This window comes from Mastigoproctus giganteus, chromosome 9 (genome assembly GCF_048544385.1).
Source record: "Mastigoproctus giganteus isolate SK-2022 chromosome 9, ASM4854438v1, whole genome shotgun sequence".
In the NCBI taxonomy this organism is placed as follows: domain Eukaryota; kingdom Metazoa; phylum Arthropoda; class Arachnida; order Uropygi; family Thelyphonidae; genus Mastigoproctus; species Mastigoproctus giganteus.
The window spans coordinates 110,080,015-110,101,972 of NC_143583.1; the positions used below are offsets into that span (position 1 = coordinate 110,080,015).

The 21,958-nt window shown below is 36.0% G+C and overlaps 1 protein-coding gene across 2 annotated transcripts in view; it reads left to right on the forward strand.

Annotated features, from left to right (window-relative positions):
* Nucleotides 1–21,958, forward strand: part of LOC150080635 (scm-like with four MBT domains protein 1) — a 179,521-nt gene that overhangs the window by 77,394 nt on the left and 80,169 nt on the right. For both annotated transcript variants that reach the window (XM_090381944.1, XM_090381943.1), the window contains one exon: nucleotides 9,037–9,295. In XM_090381944.1, the coding sequence (XP_090238070.1) occupies nucleotides 9,037–9,295 (259 nt within the window). The remainder of the gene's footprint in view (nucleotides 1–9,036; nucleotides 9,296–21,958) is intronic.

Genomic DNA, 21,958 nt, shown 5'->3' on the forward strand with positions numbered 1-21,958 from the left:
GCAAGGTGCATGTCGGCCAGTTCAATGTTTGAATACTCGTCCATCCTACTGCCTCGGGAACCGGTTCGCAAATGCTGACTTCCAGCAGGATCGCTGTTCATGCGACCTCCCGTTCAATGTCCTCTACTGCATGATGAAGGCATTTTGGACCCTGCAATGCCATGTGATTCCGATTCGTCTTTGTGCCACCTACACCTCCTGCAAGTTTTTCGCACTGGTAGTGAATCACCCTGTGTGTATATATTATATATATATATATATATATATATATATATAGTATATACACACACACACAGACAGGGTGATTCACTTTGCTTTCCTAGTACCCTTTACAAAGGGTACTAGGAAAGCAAAACTTTCCTAGTACCCTTTGTATATATATATATATATATATATATATATATATATATATATATATGCAGCACAAATACTATGAGCTTTCAAAGTAACTTTTCAAGGTTGTAAAACTTTAACACTGATTTTACCAAAAACCTGTTGAGATGAACCAACTGCTTTTTTCAACCATGGGCGAAAAAACTGATATGGAGAACTGATATTAAAATTTATGGCTTAAACCTTATGAGAGTTCCACTGGTCACATGGACTTACTGTAAATTTCTTATGACATAAATACATATAAGGATCATAATAGTATTCAAGCCATAGAAGTCATGCAGGGTTGCAGTTTGCCCGTACCTGTTCTGTAGGAAACATTTGCAAAAATCTCTGCAATAACATCACCCCCCCCACACACACACATGGTTCTAAGCCCTAAAAGAGAAAAAGTGAGAAATGTGTAGTAAACTTCTTTTCAAAAGGGCTTAAACCATACAACATGCCCTTTACACAGAAAGAGTTAAACAGCACTCTTCCTTACACAAGCAAGTGCTATTGTGCCAGATGACAATTGATGATGTTACCAAGAGATTGTCAGATTTTAAGGGAGGTAAACAGAGAATTATTATTCATGTAGGGACTAATGATACTAAACGTATACAACCTGACCATCTTTTGGATAAATATGGGACTGTGCTGAAAAAATTCCGCGAGTTAGGTCACAACGTGTATGTGTCTGAAATTTTACCCTGATACGATCGGAGGGATTATATGCTGAAAACCTTGTGGATTAACTCGAGACTTGAGGGAATCTGTAAGGCTCTTGGGGGGAGAATTTTTATCAGCATAGCCCACATTTGTAGGCAAAAGGAATCTATTTTATAGAGGTGGCATTCATTTGAACAAAGGTGGTGCAAGGAGTTTTGCCAGTATCATTGAGGATACCCCTAAGTGTTTAGAGAAACTACTAGTTAGGGGGAGAAGAGTAATTTAGATCCTCATTTATCTGATGATATGGGTCAAAGTAATGCTTGCACTCATCTCATGAATCCTTGTTTGTTGCTACAACGGCCGATATTGATAAGATGGCCTGAGGGTAGACATGTTTCAAATGAGAGGGAAGATAAAGCTTTGGATATAAATCTAAATAACTTCGATTGGTGTGTCAGGGTAATAAACCATAGAAGATTACTTAGTCTCAACTGTGTCTACAGTAATGTCAGGAGTGTTGTAAATAAAATGTCCGAATTTGAACTCCTGTTTAGGACAAGTAATGCTGATATAATAGGGCTAACAGAAACATGATGCCACCCAGAAATTGGTGATGATGAGTTCCACTACAGTATGTATAATGTATTTAGGGAAGATAGAAGGGGTGGAGGGGTCATACTTCTTATCCAAAGCAGCCTGAGCATGAAAAGAGCTTTTGCTGAGTCTGAAGTTACATCTACCAGCATAGAATCTGTGGTGTGAGTTAGTTGCAAACAAAACAACAAGAATGGGAGTAATCTGCAGACCAGAAGATTGTGAAGAATATGATGAGTCTTTACATTAGCATTAGCATTAGTAGAGGCATTTGATGCAAGAAAGCAAGCTTATGCAGCATCAGCCAAAAAAAAAAAAAAAAACCCACTTCCACTTCACCCCTCTGTTCGTTCCAAATACCTGTCCAGCTGAGCCTTAAACTTATTTAGGCTATCAACCTCCACCACAAGGGATAGAAGTCTGTTCCACCAACCAACCACCCGCTGGCTAAAGGCAAATTTCCTCACGTCTATCCTACATCTGTCTTTCCTCAATTTGAATTTATGCCCTCTCAGGTGATTTTTCTGAGCTAGAGGAAGAATCCCATCAGCATTGAGCGTGCTTAAACCATTCAAGGCTTTATACACCTCTATCAGATCACCTCGCTGGTGCCTAGTCTCCAGACACTGTAATTTGCAAAACTTAAGCCTTTCTTCGTAAGAGCACCCCTTTGTTCCATTCACTAATCTTGTTGCCCTTCTCTGTACTCGTTCCAGCAGCTCTACATCCTTCTTGAAATGAGGCCTCCAGACCTGTATACAGTACTCTAGGTGTGGCCTGACCATTGCCTTATACAATGGAATAATCACCTCCTTATCCCTGCTGGAAAAATTCCTGTATATCATTGACAATACTCCATGAGCTACTCTTGCAGCCCGTCTGCACTGCTCAGAGAACTTCATATCTGCCTGCACAACCACCCCCAAGTCCCTTTCATTCTCTACCACTGTCAGTGTAGTACCACAGAGTTGATACGTTGCTCTGGGGTTGCTGTTTCCCATGTGTAGTACTTTGACAAATGTAATGTTAAACTTCATTTGCCACCTCTCAGCCCATCTGCTCAACCTTTCCAGATCCTGTTGCAGCAGCATAGTGTCAGTAGTGTCCTTGACAACCCTGCCAACCTTTGTATCATCTGCAAACTTGGACATTAAGCTTGATATACCATCATCAATATCATTTATAAATACAGAAAACAATAATGGACCCAACACTGAGCCCTGAGGGACTCCACTAATAACATTAGTCCACGATGAGCAGTGTCCATTGATTACCACTCTCTGTCTTCTCCCCCTCAACCACCCCTTTATCCATAGCAGCAATTTGCCTCCAAAGTCACACTGCTACAATTTGTGTAGCAGTCTTCCATGTGCAACAGTATCAAAAGCCTTTCTAAGATCCAAGTATATAATATCAAAGTTATTCCCTGCATCCAGTTCTTTTGTGACTGCATCATAATATCCAATCAAGTTGGTCAGGCAAGACTTCCCCTTAACAAAACCATGCTGTGTCTGAGCTATAACTGAAGTCTTGTCTAAATGATCCTGCAGTGCTTCTTTAACCAGTGCCTCCATTAATTTTCCTGGAATAGAAGTTAAGCTCACAGGTCTATAATTACTTGTGTCAGCCTTTGATCCTCCTTTGTGAATTGGGGTCACGTTTGCACATTTCCAGTCTACGGGTACCTCCCCTGAGTCCAAGGAAGCTCTCATAATTATGGCTAAGGGTTTGCTTACTTCCTTTGCTGCCTCCTTTAATATAACTGGATAGATCCTGTCCACCCCGGTTGCCTTTCTTGTGTTTATCTTCAACAGTTTCTCCTCCACTTTACTCCCAGTTATTTCAAGATTCTGTAGCTTACTGCTAGAGTTGAATACACCTCTGGCATTCCCCTTGCTGAATAACTCCTCATGTGTGAATGTCGATGCAAAATATTCATTTAGTTTGTTAGCTACCTGAGCAGGATCATCAACAGTTGACCCATCAATATCAAGTGGACCAATCTGATTCATCCCCTTCCTTCTAGAGTTAACATAAGTAAAGAACTCTTTGCTGTTTTTCTTTGCATCCCTTGCCAAGGATTTCTCGTAATCTGCCTTTGCCTGCCTAATCTCCTTTGTAACTTGGTTGCATATCAACTTGTATCTATCATAGGCTTCTGTGTCATGTGTTAATTTGTAAGTATCCCATGCATTTTTCTTCTCTGCCATATGCCTCATTAGTTCATCTGACATCCATTTTGGCCTAAACCTTGTATGTAATCTGCCTTTGCCTGCCTAACCTCCTTTGTAACTTGGTTGCATATCAACTTGTATCTATCATAGGCTTCTGTGTCATGTGTTAATTTGTAAGTATCCCATGCATTTTTCTTCTCTGCCATATGCCTCATTAGTTCATCTGACATCCATTTTGGCCTAAACCTTGAACAATATTTCTTAGTTGGTATGTAAAGCCTAGTAGCTTCCAAGATAAGTTCTTTGAATGCTTCCCATTTTGAATTTGCTGTTGGTAACATCATCAGTTGGTCCCACTGTATAGAATTTAAATACTGTCTCAGTCCATCGTAGTCGCCTTTACGGAAGCAATAACCCTTCCCTTTACCCCTAATGGTAGTTACCTCTTTGAGTAAATCCCACTTCAGCACACTGTGATCACTGCCACCTAGTGGTTCGTTTATCTGCAGATTCTTAATGCATGAAGAATCACTGCTGATAATCAAATCAAGAGTATTACTCCCTCTAGTTGCGTCCCGAACATGCTGATGCAGAAAACAATCATCCAATAAATCCACAAAAGCCCTGCTAGTGTGTGAGTAACCAGCCCCCAAATTCCAGTCACTATCTGGGAAATTAAAATCTCCCATTATAAGACTCTCTGATTTACTGGCCCACTCTATTTCCCTGTACAGTTCCTTATTATACTCATCAGAGTCATTAGGCCTATAGCACACTCCTACTCTCAATTTTGATCTCCCAATGCTTATGTCACACCAAACTGACTCAACACTGCACTGTCCGGCGATGTCGACTGGCTTCACTTCCTTGGTTTTTGTGTGTTTCTTAACTAATAGCATAACCCCTCCCTCCTTCCTATCCTGTCTATCCTTTCTGTAGACGTTGTACTCCCCAAATTGCAGTTCTGCATCCCTTATATCTGTGTGACACCACGTCTCTGATATCCCAACAATATCTGCCTTTGATGTTTTGAGCAATACCTCAAATTTATTTACGAAACTCCTAGCACTGGTGTACACGCAAGTATACCTGCACCTGTTTCTATTCTTAGCTACCCTAACACAACCCATGTGTTTACTTGTACCGCAATGGCTCCCAGCAGTTTCTGAAATACCATGCATCTTGTTTTCCAGGCTTCTGCTCATTCTAATAGAAGCAGTGCAAGAATCTCTTTCTCCTCTGCCAGTGGCTACTGTCAATCTATTGGTCTTTGTCTCCCCCCAAGCTAGCAGTTTTCCGACCCACCTAACACTGCCTCGATAGCATTTCATCTGCATTACATGCAGATGAAATGGGCAAACAAGTGTGAATGTCTTATTATGGGTGACTTTAATCTGCCCAGATTGATTGGAATAAGTGGGAGGGCAATTCGAACGGTTAGCATCCTGTCCTGGCTTTGGGAAGCCAAAGCCAGGACAGGATGCTAAATATCAAAGAAACTATCATTCTATTGCTCTGGCAAGATCCTGGAAAGAATGATCAATGCTCACTTTGTGTGGTATTTCGAAACAAACGGCATCCTTTCCAGGACATGGTGTAGCTTCCAAAGAAACTGGTCCACTTTGGATCATTTAATTAGATCAGAAATGTGTATCTGTGATGCTTTTATAAAACCTGAGCATCTAGTAGTAGTTTTCTTTGATATGGAAAAAGCATGTGACACAACTTGGTAGTTGGGCATATAGCAAGATCTCCATAACTTTGGTCTTAGTGGTAACCCACCTGTTTTTATTAAAAACTTTCTAATTGCTGATTTCAAGTTCATTTAGAATCCACAATTTCAAGTCTTTTGTCAAGAGGAGGGAGTCTCACAAGGATCTGTTCTTAGTGTCATGCTTGTTTGCTTTCAAAATAAACTATCACAGAACAACTTCCACCAGCGGTAAACAGTGCCCTCTACATTGATGATTTTACAATTTTTTTTCATTCATGCACCCAATAGGAGGGTCATTGGAAAGGCAACTACAAAAAGCAGTTGATCATCTTACATTTTGGCATTGGCAATGGGTTCAGATTTTCATTATAGAAGACTTTGTGTACACGTTTGTTGACAGTATAATTTTCATCCTGACCCAGAATTAAAGCTTAGGCAAAACAGTATCCCAGTGGTAGCAGAAGTCAAATTCCTAGGACTTATTTTTGACAGGAAGCTGACAGACATTTCTACAACAGATTCGTCAGCTTAGGACAAGTTGGCCAAAGGGCCTTAACATACTTCATGCCCTTTTGTCAACTTCCTGAGGTGCAGATCATTGTATCCTACTCCAGCTCTCGTCCTAAACTCGATGCCCGGGTTTATGCTTCTGTCAGAAATAGTGCACTTTGATAGTAAGATGCAGTCCACGACCAACCATGTCATCTGGACTTGGTCGTGGACTGCCACTGGAGTATTCCATATGTCTCTAGTCCAAAGCTTCTATTTTGAAGCAAATGAGCCTTGTCTTTCTCTTTATTGTAAGCAGTTGTCCTTGAAGTATGCTTTTAAATTAAAGTTCCTGCCTGATCACCCATGTCGACATCAGTCTTTCAGCCAGGGAAAATCTCTACAATAACCATCAGACTGCCAACTAACCTTTTAGTATTCAAATCCAAGGGTTAAGTGAACTAAACATGAAGTAGACATTTCCCATTCACAGAGGCAATTTCTTCCACCCTGATAAGGGAAAAGGCTGCCACACCACCAGCTGTCTACCAGCAACTTTTTACAGCATGTCAAATAAAATATTCTGACTTTCTGCCAGTATACAGAGATGGCTCTAGGTCAGAATCATTTGTGGAATCAACTGCTGTCCTTCCACATAAAATAACATTCATCCAGCTTACATGAGAAAGTAACATATACACTGCTGAGCTGCTAGCAGTAGAACTTGCCTTGGATCATATAAAAGTTAGCAATGATACAAGATGTATTATATACACAGATTCATCAAGTGTGCTTCAGGCTTTTTCAGCAGTGAGGTATAACCCTAATCCAGTTCTTTCGTGGATTCAGCAGTTGCTTTATTCCCTTTTCGAACTTGAATATGACATTTGCTTCTGTTAGATCCCAAGCCACATTGGGATTGGGGAAATGATCTAGCTGATATCACTGTAAAATCAGCAATCTCCTTGAGTAACTGTTGCCAGTCCCTTATACATACTACAGGCAAACAATACACAACAGACTATACTCCCAGACAAGATTCTTGGTACAGACAGAATGCAAATAAACTAAAGCAAATTAAGCCTGTAATCACGTAGTGGCAATCCAGTCTATGTAGGGTCTAAAGAGAGAAATTTGTTCTTGCTTGGCTCTGCATAGGTCTCACAGTCAACACACTATTTTCTGCTGAGGCCAGGTGACCAACCTATATGTAAGAACTATGAAACTATTTTAACCATTATTCATAGTTTTATAGAATGTCCTGTTTTTTAACGAATGCATGACATTTGTGTTTTACAGATTTTAGGTGATGGAGACAATAGTCTGACATTTTTAACTTTTTACAGTGTATTAATTTATACACACATTTCAATTTATCCTTTTATATTTTTGATATATATTTACTTCTTTTGATGTGATAACCTGTTTAGAGGTTACCAAATTTTTTTTGATGTTTTTCTTTATGATATTTATATTATTTTTAAAATTATATATATATATATTTTTTTTTTTTTTGGTGCATTATGGCTTTAGCTGCCAATGTGCCATTAAACACCAACTAACCCTCAAGGTGACTGAGATGGTAAGTCGAATTGTGATGGTCGTATTTTTGGTGACAGAAAAACGTAAGAATGATTAGTAATTTATTTATTTGTATATATTATTGGCTGATGCAGTAAAAGTCTACATCTTGCATTATTTAACCATTTTAATACTAATACATATTAAGTACACTGATTTCAAGAATTTTTCACTTTTTGTCTTGAGTTGGCACACCAGTATGTCTGAAAGTTTGGCAACCTTTGATATGTGCAAATTTAGAACCTGTGTTTTGGGAGTAATGTGGGCTTATTACACAGGAGTTGTAGCCCTTCTTGGTAAACATGTTGGGAATGGTCTCTCAGCATGGTAACCAAGAGGGACTACAACTCCGAATTTTAAGAAACAGACTGTAGCTTGATCTACAAGCTAGTTAATTTGTCCAACCACTTTATAAGTGAAACACGCACAGAAAAATAAAAAAAATAATAAAAATGAAATATAGAATGGAGCAATCCATTTTTGAAAACCACCCTCAACTTTTATTCATGGATGCCAGGAATTTATCTAATATTTGATTTCTTTGCAAGAAAGTGATTTACACGAAGTTCAATCTAACAGTGCATGCATGCATAAATTTTACTCGTATTGCCATATATTAGTGAGAAAATGTTTAGTTGCAATATAAAATTGTTTAATTTTTCTATTTTAAGCCAACATGTTATTCTTTCACAGAGTAAAACAGGCATTCATTCAGAATGCAAAATTAGCAAATCAATTGGCTTAATAATATGTGAGACAAAAAAAACAGAAAACAACAACTTTAGTCATTTAAAATTATTTCAGATCTAGATAAATTGTTTTAAATTTTTTATAATGATAAAAGCAACTTGAAAAGCCAGCAAAAACCATTTCTCTTAAATTTAAATATTAAAATATCTAGAATTATATCAGTGTGAATTTTAATATGTGCCAAATAATCTTTTCAGTTTTCATCTGCAGTAATATCATTCTCCCCTTGGAGTTAATGTGTTCATAAAAAAATCTGTTGGTTTCCAAAATGCTATGTGCCTGCTGGCTGCTGTGTGTAATTTTCTTATAGATTTTTTGTTTCAGCTTCAATTTTGTTTGCTCTTTGAAACCTTCCATTGGAAATGAGGAATAGTCAAGAAATATTTTATTTTATTTATTTATTTTTTTTGTATAACAAAAGCAGCAGTCTTTGCTGCTGTCAAAGATATTATTTGTTCTTATTATTCAGTCACCTACTATTTATTTGTTTATTTTAACCACTGCTAATGCAGACTGGAATCATTTATTTAAGCCATATTATGATTTATTGATATGAAACTTTAATATTTGCCTTAAATTAAAAAAAAAAATGTTTTGACAGGAATTATAAATGGAGTGAATAAATTTGATCACATTTTCAAATTACACTTATGCTAAAGCTTTTCACTTTATTTTTCTTTTTGTTAGCCACAGCAACAGATAGAATCTCACAAATTTAAAGTGCACATGAAACTGGAAGCTCTTCATTCATCTGATCTTAATTTATATCCTGCCACAGTTACTGAAGTAATCAATAATCATTACTTCTTTGTTGAAATAGATGACTATAGTAATGAAAAGGAAAAGCAACAGCAGCAGCATACTCTGTGTTGCCATAAGAATTCTCTTGTGATATTTCCTATCAATTGGGCTAAAGAAAATGGTTTAAAGATTCATGTACCAAATGGTATGTCCTGTTTTTTTTTTTTTTTCCCCTCTATGGTTTACCCATTTTCAATGTTTTTTTTGTTTTCAGTTTCAATTTCATGAATAAATTACATAATTACTTGATCCTCTGCCTGCTACAATAACCTTAAAGCACTGGATGATGACTTATTAAAAATTCTTATTGGTGGAATTCATTAAATGTTTTTATCAGTGAAATTTAATGTGAAGTGTTAATTTCTTATTAAAAATGACTTGGTCAATTCATAATAATTTGCTTTTTAGTGCGATCTTGACAATGTTTTTTTTATAAAACACACACACACACACACACACACACACACACACACACACACACACACACACACAGTAATAAAACTGAACTAATATTTGGGAAATGTTACTTACCTGCTGTTTGGATGAATTTCCTTCAAAGTAGTGTCCTTGACCTTGCCCTCTAAGCCAGTGGTTTTCAACTGGGGTGCTGCAACAACATTCCAGGGGTACCACGTAATTTGGGTTCTTCAAGTTACTTGAACTTAATTTTTTTTTTTAATTTATATGTTTATTTCATTATAAAAAGGTGTACAGTATCTTTTTAATTTTGTGGTGATCTATAATTGATTTACTTAGTACCACTATATAAAGAATAAATTATTGTATACTGTATGTATATCATTTGTATTATGAAATGTAATTATTATAATTATATTATTGTAATAACTACCATATAACATCTATATTTTTTAATATTAGATATATACTGTGTGTGTGTGTGTGTGTGTGTGTGTGTGTGTGTGTGTGTGTGTGTGTGTGTGTGTGTGTGTGTGTGTGTAAAACATGTACACATTATTGTACCATGCATATATACACACACACACACACAGGTAGCCCTCGTTTTGCGCCGACTCGCAATAGCGCCGATCACTGACCACAACAGCATTTTTATTTATTTATTTTTGAATATTTTTTTTTTTTTTTTTTTTTTTTTCAATTTTTTTATAAATTGAAAGTTTAAAATCGTCAGACAAAATTTCTCGGCCTCATACTGCTATGTATCATGCACTGTTCATGTGATTTAGGACAATCTGAGCCAATCAGCAATTAGTGCATCCGTATCAGAGACAACAAAGATTCCCGCCCTCAAAGTAGCCACTTGTGGATGCGGGTGGTAAAGGTCAATGCGGTGAAGCATTCAGTTGGTTGTTGTTTACGCTATTTACACGTGTTGGAAATTTATTACGCTAACATTTTTTTTTATAATTGTGCTATTAATAAATTAAATATAATAATAGTGATAGTCGTGTGCAGTTTTTTCCATCGTGTTATAAAGTTTTTAATTTAATAGAATAAAGAGATGCCATGTCTGGTAAAAGTAGTTCATTGAATACTAGTGCAATATTCGGAGGATGGAATCTGGTGAAAGCTGCCGTAATGTGTGTGTGTAGGGCTATGAATATGCTTCCATCGACTATTACTATAACTATGAAGAATGCTAATAAAATAAAACAATTGATGCAAAGTGGTAGGTAAAATTTTTGGTGCCTGGAACCTAACCCTGTGATTTCTGATTGACTCCATTATATAAAGGGTTCCATTTGCCCTGATTCCATTTGCATCAGTCCCCCCAGGAACCTATATATATATATATATATATGTGTGTGTGTGTGTGTATGCATGTTTTGCACACACACATATATATATGTCTGCATGTTTTGTGTGTGTGTGTGTGTGTGTGTGTGTGTGTGTGTGTGTGTGTGTGTGTGTGTGTGTGTGTGTGTGTGTGTGTGTGTGTGCGCGCGCGTGTGTGTGTTTCTTTTATATATATATATATATATACAGGGTGTCTCACAAAATACACGGCATAACTTCAGGAATGAGTTCCTCATATGTAGACAATAAAATATTTTATAATCAACATAGTTCCGGAAATGCTTGGTTCCCGAGTTATTAACCGGAATGTCTTATCTCCCGCAGGTGATTTCCTTCATCACAAGGTACTGACAGAATCTTGTGATTTTCCCTTCTGACCATGTACTCAAATCAGGAGCAAGCGAATATGCACTTTATGTACGTTTTGGCGGAGGGCAATGCTCTGGAGGCTCATCATTTGTACCATGAAAGGTTCCCAGAACAAAGATGTCCAGACAGGAAAACGTTTGAAGGTATCTATCACCGCCTTTGTGAACATGGGACCTTTCCTCCTCGTGCTGCTGATAGAGGACAACATCCAAAATCTCCTCCTCTACTTCAGGAGTGGTAGATCTATACGCGCACACACACAGGGAGAGAATCGGATCTAACAGGCAGAAAATTGAGTAGGGATGCCGCAAAATGAAATCTATCTTGTTACATATGCATATTCTTCTGATACCTTGTGCGACTATGATATTTCTATGTATCCGTTTAGAGATGTTAGAGTTCCAGTTGGTAAGGTCTATAGAATTAAAATGAAATTCTTTACGTTTGTCATACAGCTTGGTGTGTACAGTATTATTAACTATACTTATGTCTAAGTCTAGGAAGGTAGCTAATACCTTCCAATAGCTAATAGTAGTAACACAAACAGTTCCTAATTAGCTAATACCTTCCAATAGCTAATAGTAGTAACACAAACAGTTCCAAATTAGCTACCTTCCTAGACTTAGACATAAGTATAGTTAATAATACTGTACACACCAAGCTGTATGACAAATGTAAAGAATTTCATTTTAATTCTATAGACCTTACCAACTGGAACTCTAACATCTCTAAACGGATGCATAGAAATATCATACTCGCACAAGGAATCAGAAAAATATGCATATGTAACAAGATAGATGATTACATTATAGATACGCTTACAGATTTCAGATCTAAGTTAATAAGAAATGGATTCCCACACTATATAATTGCACGATATCTACATAAGGCCATTTTGATAGCTAATAACAAAGGGCACTATAGCCTAAACCCACATCGTATTATGGATAAAGTTTTAAACCTGCACTGATACAGCATAGATTTTGTGTTTTTTCGTGGAAGTTATGGCATAGGTAGTCTTTGTTGGACATGTATATATGTACATAGTAAGCGCACTGCCCATGGAGTAAGATTTATATAGCTTACACGCATTGAAAACGTTGTACCTATATTTACTCTATGGGTAGGAACTTATTCTATTAACCTCTACAGCTACTTCGAGAGATATCTATTTGTTGGCATTTCTATATGTTTTTTAAGCAGCATATACAAAATTGCAGAGGGCGCTGCATATATTAGAATTAATTATAGCGATTTAGTGATATTAACTACTTTTCCTAGGGGAGGCTTCGGTCGGTAAGCATATATTCAACACGTGCCGATTCATTCGGTCTTTCATACTTTTGCTTTATGGTGGTAAGCAGTTTTCTTATATATACTTTTTAGCTTATACTAAAGGACTTTACCTTGCTTGCCATAACCAGGATCCCTTACTATAAGGGACGGGAATTTACGCTCCCGGTTATATCCTAAGTTAATTTATGATTTAACTTTTTCTATTCTTTTTAACTTTTGCTGTAAGATCCCTCTATTTCATACCTCATGAACTATTAGAATAATTCGAGGGGGATTTAGGTACTATATCTATACTTTGACCTTTTCCGTTCGCCTTGGTTAGCTTATGCTTCTACTGTTACTTGGCAATGGCTGATTCTACTGTGATTATATATTATATATTACATACGTATAAGTCTAACTATAGATGGATCTCTTTCTATAATTTAAAATTTGGCTATCCGTCGGGCTAACAATCATCTTGCCAGCTTACTACTAAATTGGGATGTATCAACTTAAATATCTTATTATAATGGATGTTTACTTCCTTTGTATGGTTGTTATACATCTTTAATGTTATTTTATTCTACCTGGTTATCTTATACTACCTGACTATCATTTGGACACAGTTATGCTGGACGATGACTACAGAAACGGATAGCTCGTTAATTATGGTTGATACATTGAAAGGGTTAGCCCTTGAAAAAGTCCCTTTCAATGTATCTAATTGCCTATAATTAACATTTTAATTTTTCTTTTATTGATATGTAAGGTTTTCCTTACTTTATTTGGCATATATATATATGTTTTTCCAGGTTGCGTTGGTTGCTTGCATAAGGCGTTGAGTTGCTTGAGAAGCTTTAACTTACTAGCTTTCGTATTATATATTATAGCCGGCTTAACTTTGTTTATTATTGCACTATTAGAACTTACCACTACAACTAATATCTTAAATAATATAATATAATATATATATATATATATATATATATATATATATATATTTTGTATACATTATGCTTTCTTGGTGTATTACAGTCTGAAAAACGTGTACCCACTGGCTAGCAAGTAACTAGCCAGTGGGTACACGTTAGAAGGTTTAATAGTGTATTTCAAGTAACCTAGTGTTGTTTTCGGTCATTATTTTTTTCATATGATTATTTTATATATGATTTCATTCATTATTTATAGTCATACATATCAATACAGCTTTGTTCTTTTGCATATTTGTTTTGTCTTGTCTTACTGTATATATGATTTTTGTTTTATTAAAATATATTTTGTATATATTTTTGTTTTACTATGTTTTTCTTATTTTATGACTATACGTCACTTCACTTAAGTTTGCAGGCATAATAACTATAACTTCAGCTTGCAATTTTGGGCTTACCCAAACTTTGTCTTATATCTTGCATCATACTTTTAACCAGTGCTTTTTTTGTAAAAAAATAGGTGCCGGTACTCATTCTTTGTGCTATCGGGAAAAATTGAAAATTAAAAGGATATGAAAAGTACTCTAATTCTCCCCCCCCACATATTGTTACTTTAGTAGTTTTTTTTTAGAATAAGAACAAGAAATTAAGTATATTAACGCAGTTTATTAAGCATAAATTTATTATTCAAGTATATAAAAAAAATAAGTAAAATAAGTAAAAAATAATAACATAAGTAAAAATAATTTCATAATAAAGTTTTTGTAGAATGTTCCAAATTTTTATTAAGTTCTCATCCGACGCCCTATGCTGACTTCTTTTCCTGCTCTTTGTATCGGTTGCTGAATGACATTTCTGAAGCAGCCATGAATTGACATATTTTGCTGGATCGCAGCAAGTCTGCGGACGGCCCACAATTTTAAGAAACAGTAGTGGAGAAACTGTTTTTGTTATCAACGAAGCGCTAGTTGGCGATCAGATTTATTTCTGAAAATCCTCGTTCACATTCACTTGGTGAAATTGGTATCGTACTCAGAGCGTTCATCAAATGCTTCAATTCTTCGGAAACCTTGCCAATTAGGTATCCACGAATTGCATTCAACTCTAATTGACAATTTTCTAACTTCATTTTCACCAAAAGCCAACATTTCATGTTTAGAAGGTTTAATACCTTCATTGTCCTCATTTTCCTTCTCTCATCATCGGTATTGTCACTAGTTCTTAAATTAAAATTTTTTTCTTTTCTTTTTTTGAAACTGTCCAAAATATCCGTATCATTCGGATATTCATGTAAAGTAAAGTGTAAACAGAGATAGGGAAAATTTTCGGAAAAATGTGGATAACGCACTTCCACGAAATAACAGATGATTATTTATAGGGTAAAAGAAAATCACTTTTCTAATTCTCAAACGGGGCGCTTACAGTTGATTCACAGAGGTGTTCAACCTATGCCCGGCGAGGAAAGTGAACTAAAACAGCATTTTAAATTTTATTATCAAAAAATTTTTCTCATTAAAATGTTTTGTTCAGTAAATGTAATTGTGTATTGTACTTAATTAAATTTTTTATATTTTCAATTTTACTTTTACATGCAATAAGATATCGAAAATGTAACACACTAAAGAAACTTTGAATTTTTTTGAATATGGCCCTGGTACTGGAAAAGGTTGGACACCACTGCAGTAAAAGGTGGACCAGAGCCCATTGGGAATACCCCTTGATCTGCTCACTCTTGACCAGCGCGACTTCTTCTTATGTGGGACAGGTGGTCGGATAGGTTTTACCAGGTACCGCTAAGTTATACAATACTAATCACTTTAGCTCTCTTAATTCGTGCAGCAGCACTAATTGCCCGAAGGCCAGAAAGCGAACAGGCCATACCAAGTTAATTCTCTCCTAATCCGTTCGCTATATTAAAATTTTCTTCCCTCAACCGAAACTATTTTAAATGTAACTTCCAAGGGGAATTCAAAATAATTAAACAGAGGTCTGACTGAGTAATTTAGAATTATAAAAATGGTTATACAGTTTTATATAGAAAATATCTTAACAATAGACAGTAAAAAAATGCAAATTTAGTTAAATCATTTTAAGCTTATTTTAATAGTAGGTAAACATGTGAAAAAATTTACGGAATATTATAAATTTCGAAGTGCATTGCATCCAAATGTCACTGTTAATAAAGGTGCCGGTACGGCATACCGTCACAAAAAAAGCAGTACTTTTAACTATCCTGTGCTCTTCATTTTTATTTCTTCAAAATTATAAGAGTTATTGAGGATGGAGAAAAAACTATTTCTAAACATACTACTATATATTTGTCTTCATGAGGTTCATGTTTTGTGTATTCTATGCATATAAATAAACATCTTACCATGTCCAACATTCAAAGTTGCCACTTTCCAAGCTTTCAATCCTCTAGGGACAATTGAAAGCTTGGAACTTTATTCATTCCTCAATTTCTCTTTTGGCTACATTAAGGTTCACATGTGATTATTTGTCTAGGATATGGTAAGTCTGCTTATATCTCTTAATTTAGATTTTAGTTTTTCTCTTTTCAGTCAGGTCAAGAATGATCACTGTGTGCTATGCATACATTGTATTATTTTTTTCAACTATTATTTTACCGTTAGACCATTTTATATAATTATAACCGCCAACTCTTAAACTACCTAGAAACCTTCCGTCTGATCAACGATCACCAGTATGGATTCCGTCAGTGTCGATCCACTGGTGATATTCTGGCTTATGTTACCCATTTATGGACTAATTCAATGGAAAGGTTCGGTGAAACACAAGTAGTTGCTCTTGACATCTCAAAGGCTTTCGATCATGTTTGGCATAAAGGTCTTCTAAAAAAAGCTTCCATCTTATGGTTTGCCAACTGTTTTTAATAATTGGTTATCCAGTTTTCTCTCTGATCGCTCACTGAGGGTGATGGTAGATGGCTCTCTGTCTTCTAACTTCTCCACTAATGCCGGTGTCCCCCAAGGTTCAGTTCTTTCTCCCACTCTTTTCCTCTTGTATATTAATGACCTTCTTCCATTGACTGGAAATCCTATCCATAATTTTGCTGCTGATAGCACATTGCATTCCACTTTCCATTTTGAGAAAGCTTGTCCTGCTCAATCAGCTTCAACTTCTCGAAAGTCTGCTACCAATTCCTTAAATGCCGATCTTCAGGTAATTCTCCAGTGGGGCAAAGACAACTTAGTTGATTTCGACCCTTCTAAAATTCAGTCTTGTCTTATATCTCGCAAAAAGGATTCTTCTGCTCCTATGCTTATCTTTGGTGACACTCCGATTTCTAGGCTAAATGATATCTCTTTTGAGGATTACCCTGACTTCTAATCTCTCTTGGCACAAGCACATTACAAATATTGCTTCCTCTGCATCTAAAAGACTTGGGTTTTCTCTTTTGCTCTCAGCGTTACTTTTCTTCCAAACAGCTGCTCACTCTGTATAAATCGCAAATCCGCCCTACCATGGAATATCGTTCCCACATCTGGGGTGGTGCCACCAAAACCTTTCTCAGGCTTCTTGATTCCATTCAGAAGAGGGCAGTTAGGTTAATTAATAATTCATCTCTAAGAGTCTCTCCACTCACTGTCTCATAGATGTACTGTTTCTGCTGCATGGGTTGAGTGGTTGGATCGGTTGAGCACGCTGAATTCTGATGGGATCCTTCCACTTGTTCAGATTATGAACCTAAGGGGGCATAAATTCAAATTAAGAAAAGACAGATGTAGAATAGATGTGCAGAAATTTGCCTTTAGCCAGCGGGTGGTTAATTGCTGGAACAAACTTCCATCTGTCGTGGAAGTTGATAGGTTGAATAAATTTAAGGAGGAACTGGACAGGCATTTGGAGAGAATGGTGTGATTTTTTTTTTTTTTTTTTTTTTGTTGGCCGATGCTGCATAAGCTCATACACTTGCTTTCTTGCATCATATGCCACTACTACTACTACTCTCCAGAAATTAAAATGAAAAAATTGAAAAACTTACATTAGCGTAACAAATAGTTTAAAAAATAATTAAAGCTCAATTTAACACAATTAAAAATCAATTTAACGCAATTAAAAATAAGAAAATTAATTAAAAGAATTTAATGAAAAAATTGCAAAATCGTTTTGCAATTTTTTTCTTTAAATTCTTTTAATTAATTTTCTTATTTTTGATTGCATTAAATTGATTTTTAATTATTTTTAAACTATTTTATACAGTTTTGAATGTCATATCAGAAAAAATGTTTCTACAAAGGTGGTTTTTCCTCCAACAATCCAAGCGGATTAAAAACTCCATGATGCACATATGCAGTTAATGTGTTAAACTGCAGTTTTTAGGAAATTAATGACTTTTTTTTCAGTCTTTTACTGAAAGATTTCCGTTTCATGTTGATGCAGTTTTTAATTCTGCAGCACTAAGTGTAAACTTCATAATCAGAAGTGCAATATGGCCTTAGAGACACTAATATGCAATATAATAATAGCAAGCAACATTGTCATTATCAGAGATAATTTGGAAATCGAAAAAGCACTTTTTTTTTTTTTTTTTTTCTATGTTTCGTATCTAAAAATGCAACATGGAGGTGGGACAGAAATTAAGAGAAGGCAGAAATTAAAATAATAGTTTTTCCTCTAGAAAAAAACTACTCATACCTTTAGGCAATTGTATGCAATTTACAAAGAAATGAGTAGTGTTTTGTGTTATGTATTGGTATATTTTTTGCTATCAGAAGGCTCTTTCTCTTCTGAAGAATACAAGAACTCTTAAGTTGTCTGCAAATATTACTTTGACCCATATCAGATAAATGCATATATATTAACTCTGCCCCCTTCCCTTAACTAGCAGTTTACCTGAACATTTGAGGCCTCAATGATATTGACAACGTTCCTTGTGCCACGTTTATTCAAATGTATTCTGACTCTATAGAATTGGCCCCTTCTACTTACATTGAAGGGCACGCTGATAAAATAATCCCCCCCCACCAAAAAAATTTGCAGTCTTTCCAACCTATTGATAGGATCATCATTTTTAACTCCTGGCAGACATAACCTTATTTTATTCCACCTGCTTGATTCTTAAGCTACTTTACATAGCTGAATAGTTTGGTAATTATATTCATTGCCAATATGAATATAATCATATTCCCCCTTCCTGCTTCCAAAAAAAAAAAAAAAAATTATTGCAGAGTCCACAAGCCATGAAAGCCATGAGCCACATGGCTTTCAGCACATAGTCCTCCTTTCATTTAAAACTGATGATATTGCAACTGGTTGTCAGTTTAAAATCTGGCGACCTATTGATAATATCATCAGTTTTACCTCCTGGCAGACATACCCTTATTTTAGTTCAACTACCTTATTTTATTTTATTTGCTTTTTTAAGCTACTTTATATAGCTGAGTAGTGAAGTATGAGAATGCACTAGCACGTGTGTTTCAGTAGACTGTGCTTTAGTCTTGATGATTGATAAATATATTTGATGATTATATTCATTGTTGAAATGATTAATTGTAAACTCTAACCTAGTGGTCATGCTAGAATATAAAGATATTTCTTTTTTCTTTCTTTCTGTGCACTTTTCATCTGTTATTTTTATCACATTTCAAATTTTGACATCTTTTGGTTTTTCTATCTAACCAATTTCTGTACTTTTACTCATTTTATATTTTAGTAATTACATGTTTGAGGATGTTTATATTTATATCCACATGTTTTCTGTTCATTTATAATGGCGTTGGGTGCCTTGCTAGTCAGGAATGTGTTTGCAAGCTGGTTGTACTAGTGTAGGGACTACAGCTCATCTCAGTCCCTTTGATGGGTTAGAAGGGATATCAAAAAACTACGTTTTTATTTCACCTGCTGCTAATGCTATGTTAATCTGGGATTGCTGCTGTGCATATGAAGTACCTTAAATTTGTCATTATTAAACTTCAGTTGCCACTCTTTAGCTCATTTGCCTAATTTTGTCTCTTAATTGGTATAAAAAGCCTAGTAGCAGCTTCTACAATAACATATCTGAATGCTTCCCATTTAGAATTTGCAATTTGAACTTCATCAGTTGGTCCCACTCCATAGAATTTAAAAACTGTCTGAGACTGCTGTAGTCACCTCGAAAGAAAAAGCTGTTATTCTTGCCTTTGCAAGTAGTTAAAACTTTAAGTAAATCCTACATCAATGCATTGTGATCATTGCCACTTAGTGGATCTTTTATCTGCAGATTCTTAATGCAAGAATGATCACTGCTGATAACCAGATGAAGAGTATTGCTTTCCCTTATTTTCTCTCTAACATGCTGGTGAAGGAAACAATCATCCAGTAAATGCACAAAAGTCTTGCTAGTGTGTGAATGATAAATCCACAATTTTCAGTGAGTATCTTGAAGGCTAAAAGTTTCCCATTATAAGACATTCTGATTTACTGGCTTACTCTGTTTGTCTGTACAGTTGTTCATTATACTCATCACAATCATTAGACCTATAGTGCACTCATACCCCAATTTTTGATTTCTCAATGCTTATGTTGCAGCCAACTGACTCAGGATTGCACTTTGCTGCCTATACCAACTGGATGCATTGCTTTAGATTTTATCTGCTTCTCAACTAAGAGCATAACCCTTCCCCTCCTCCTGTCCTGTCTGTCCCTTCTGCATGCATCATATAGGGGAAATCCTGGAGACCATCTATAATACAAGAATACTTGTCCCTTCTGTATATATTATATTCTACATATTCAAATTCTGATTCATTCTGTCTGAGTGACACCATATCTGATATCCCCACAATGTTTGCATTTGATGATTTGATCGGCACTTCAAATTCATTATTTACTATGCTCCTACTATTATTGTACATAAGTATATCTGCAACTGTTTTTACTCTTAGTAACCCTACACAGCCCATGTATTTGCTTGTTCCATGAGGATCTCCAGCAGCTCTTGAAATCCACAAAACCTTGTTTTCCAATCTACTGCATGTTTCAATAGAAGCAGTGCAAGAATCACTTTTGCCTCTGCCTGCCGCTACTGTTAATCTATTAGTCTGTGTATCTCCTCAAGCAGGCAGTTTTTGGACCCACCTAACACTTCCTGGATTGAATCAGCAAGTATTTTTGCACTCCTTCTATTTAAGTGTATCCATCCTTGTAAAAACAGCCTCTCCTATTAACAAGCATAGACATGCTGGGGAAAATTCTGCCCCATGGTCCTTGCACAGTCTCTTACAGGTCAAATTGGTTGATAAGGCTCTTCTCGTGTACTCCCTCCTATCGTGTTTGGAAAGGATTGCAGATACATTTGTACATCTCCAGTCCATTAGGACCTCATCTGAATCCAAAGATGCTCTCATAATTTTGGCTAAGGGTTTGCTTACCGCCTTTGCTGCCTCCCTTAATATAATTGGATAGATCCCCTCCACCCACCCAAAGTTTCTTTTTCATGATGAGCCTCAACAATTCCTCTCAGTTATCACAAAATGTTTAACTCCTGTCAGATTCCGATGAACTTCTGGTATTCCTCTCGATAAAGAACTTGTGTGAATGTAGATGCAAAATATCTATTCAGTTTGTCAGCAACATGAGCAGGTATGATCAACAGTTAAACTGTCATCATTAAGCAGATCAATGTAATTAATGCAACCCTTTTCTTCCACTCTTGATGAGTAAAGAAGTCTTTGTTGCATTTCTTGTCATTCTTTGCTAGAGATTTCTCATAATCTGCCTTAGGTTCGTAACCTCCTTTGTGACTTGATTACTGACAGATAATTTATATGCATCCCACGCATTTTTCTTCTCAGCTACAAGCCTCATCAGTTTATCTGAAATCCATTTATTCCTAAGCCACACCTTGAGAGCTGTATTCAGGCCTGGTGGCCTCATTTTTGGAAGGATGTAGGGCTGCTGGAATGTGTACAGAGAAGGGCAAAGAGATTGGTGAATGGAACAAACGGTTGCTATTACAAAGAAGGCTTAAGATTTGCAAATTGCAGTGTCTGGAGACTACGCACCTGTGAGGTGATCTGCTTAAGGTGTATAAGGCCTTGAATGGTTTGAGCAAGCCCAATGCTGATGGGATTCTTTCTCTTGCCCAGATTAGTTGCCTGAGGGGACATAAATTCAAATTGAGGAAAGACAGTCATAGAAAAGATGTGCAGAAATTTGCCTTTAGCCAGCGGGTGGTTGATTGCTGAAACAAACTTCCATGTGTCGCTGTAGAGGTTGACAGCTTAAATAAATTCAAGGCAAAACTAGACAAACATTAGAAGTTAATGGATGGGTGAAATGGGAAGGTTTTTTTTTTTGCTGATGCTATATAAGCTTGCTTTCTTGCATCACATGCCTCTACTAATGTTAATGTTAGGATAACTAAGAAGAACAATAGGAGCATGTGCACATGCTCCTATTGTTATGTAAACTAATGTTAGGAGTAGAGTAAATAAATTTGATGAATTTGAAGT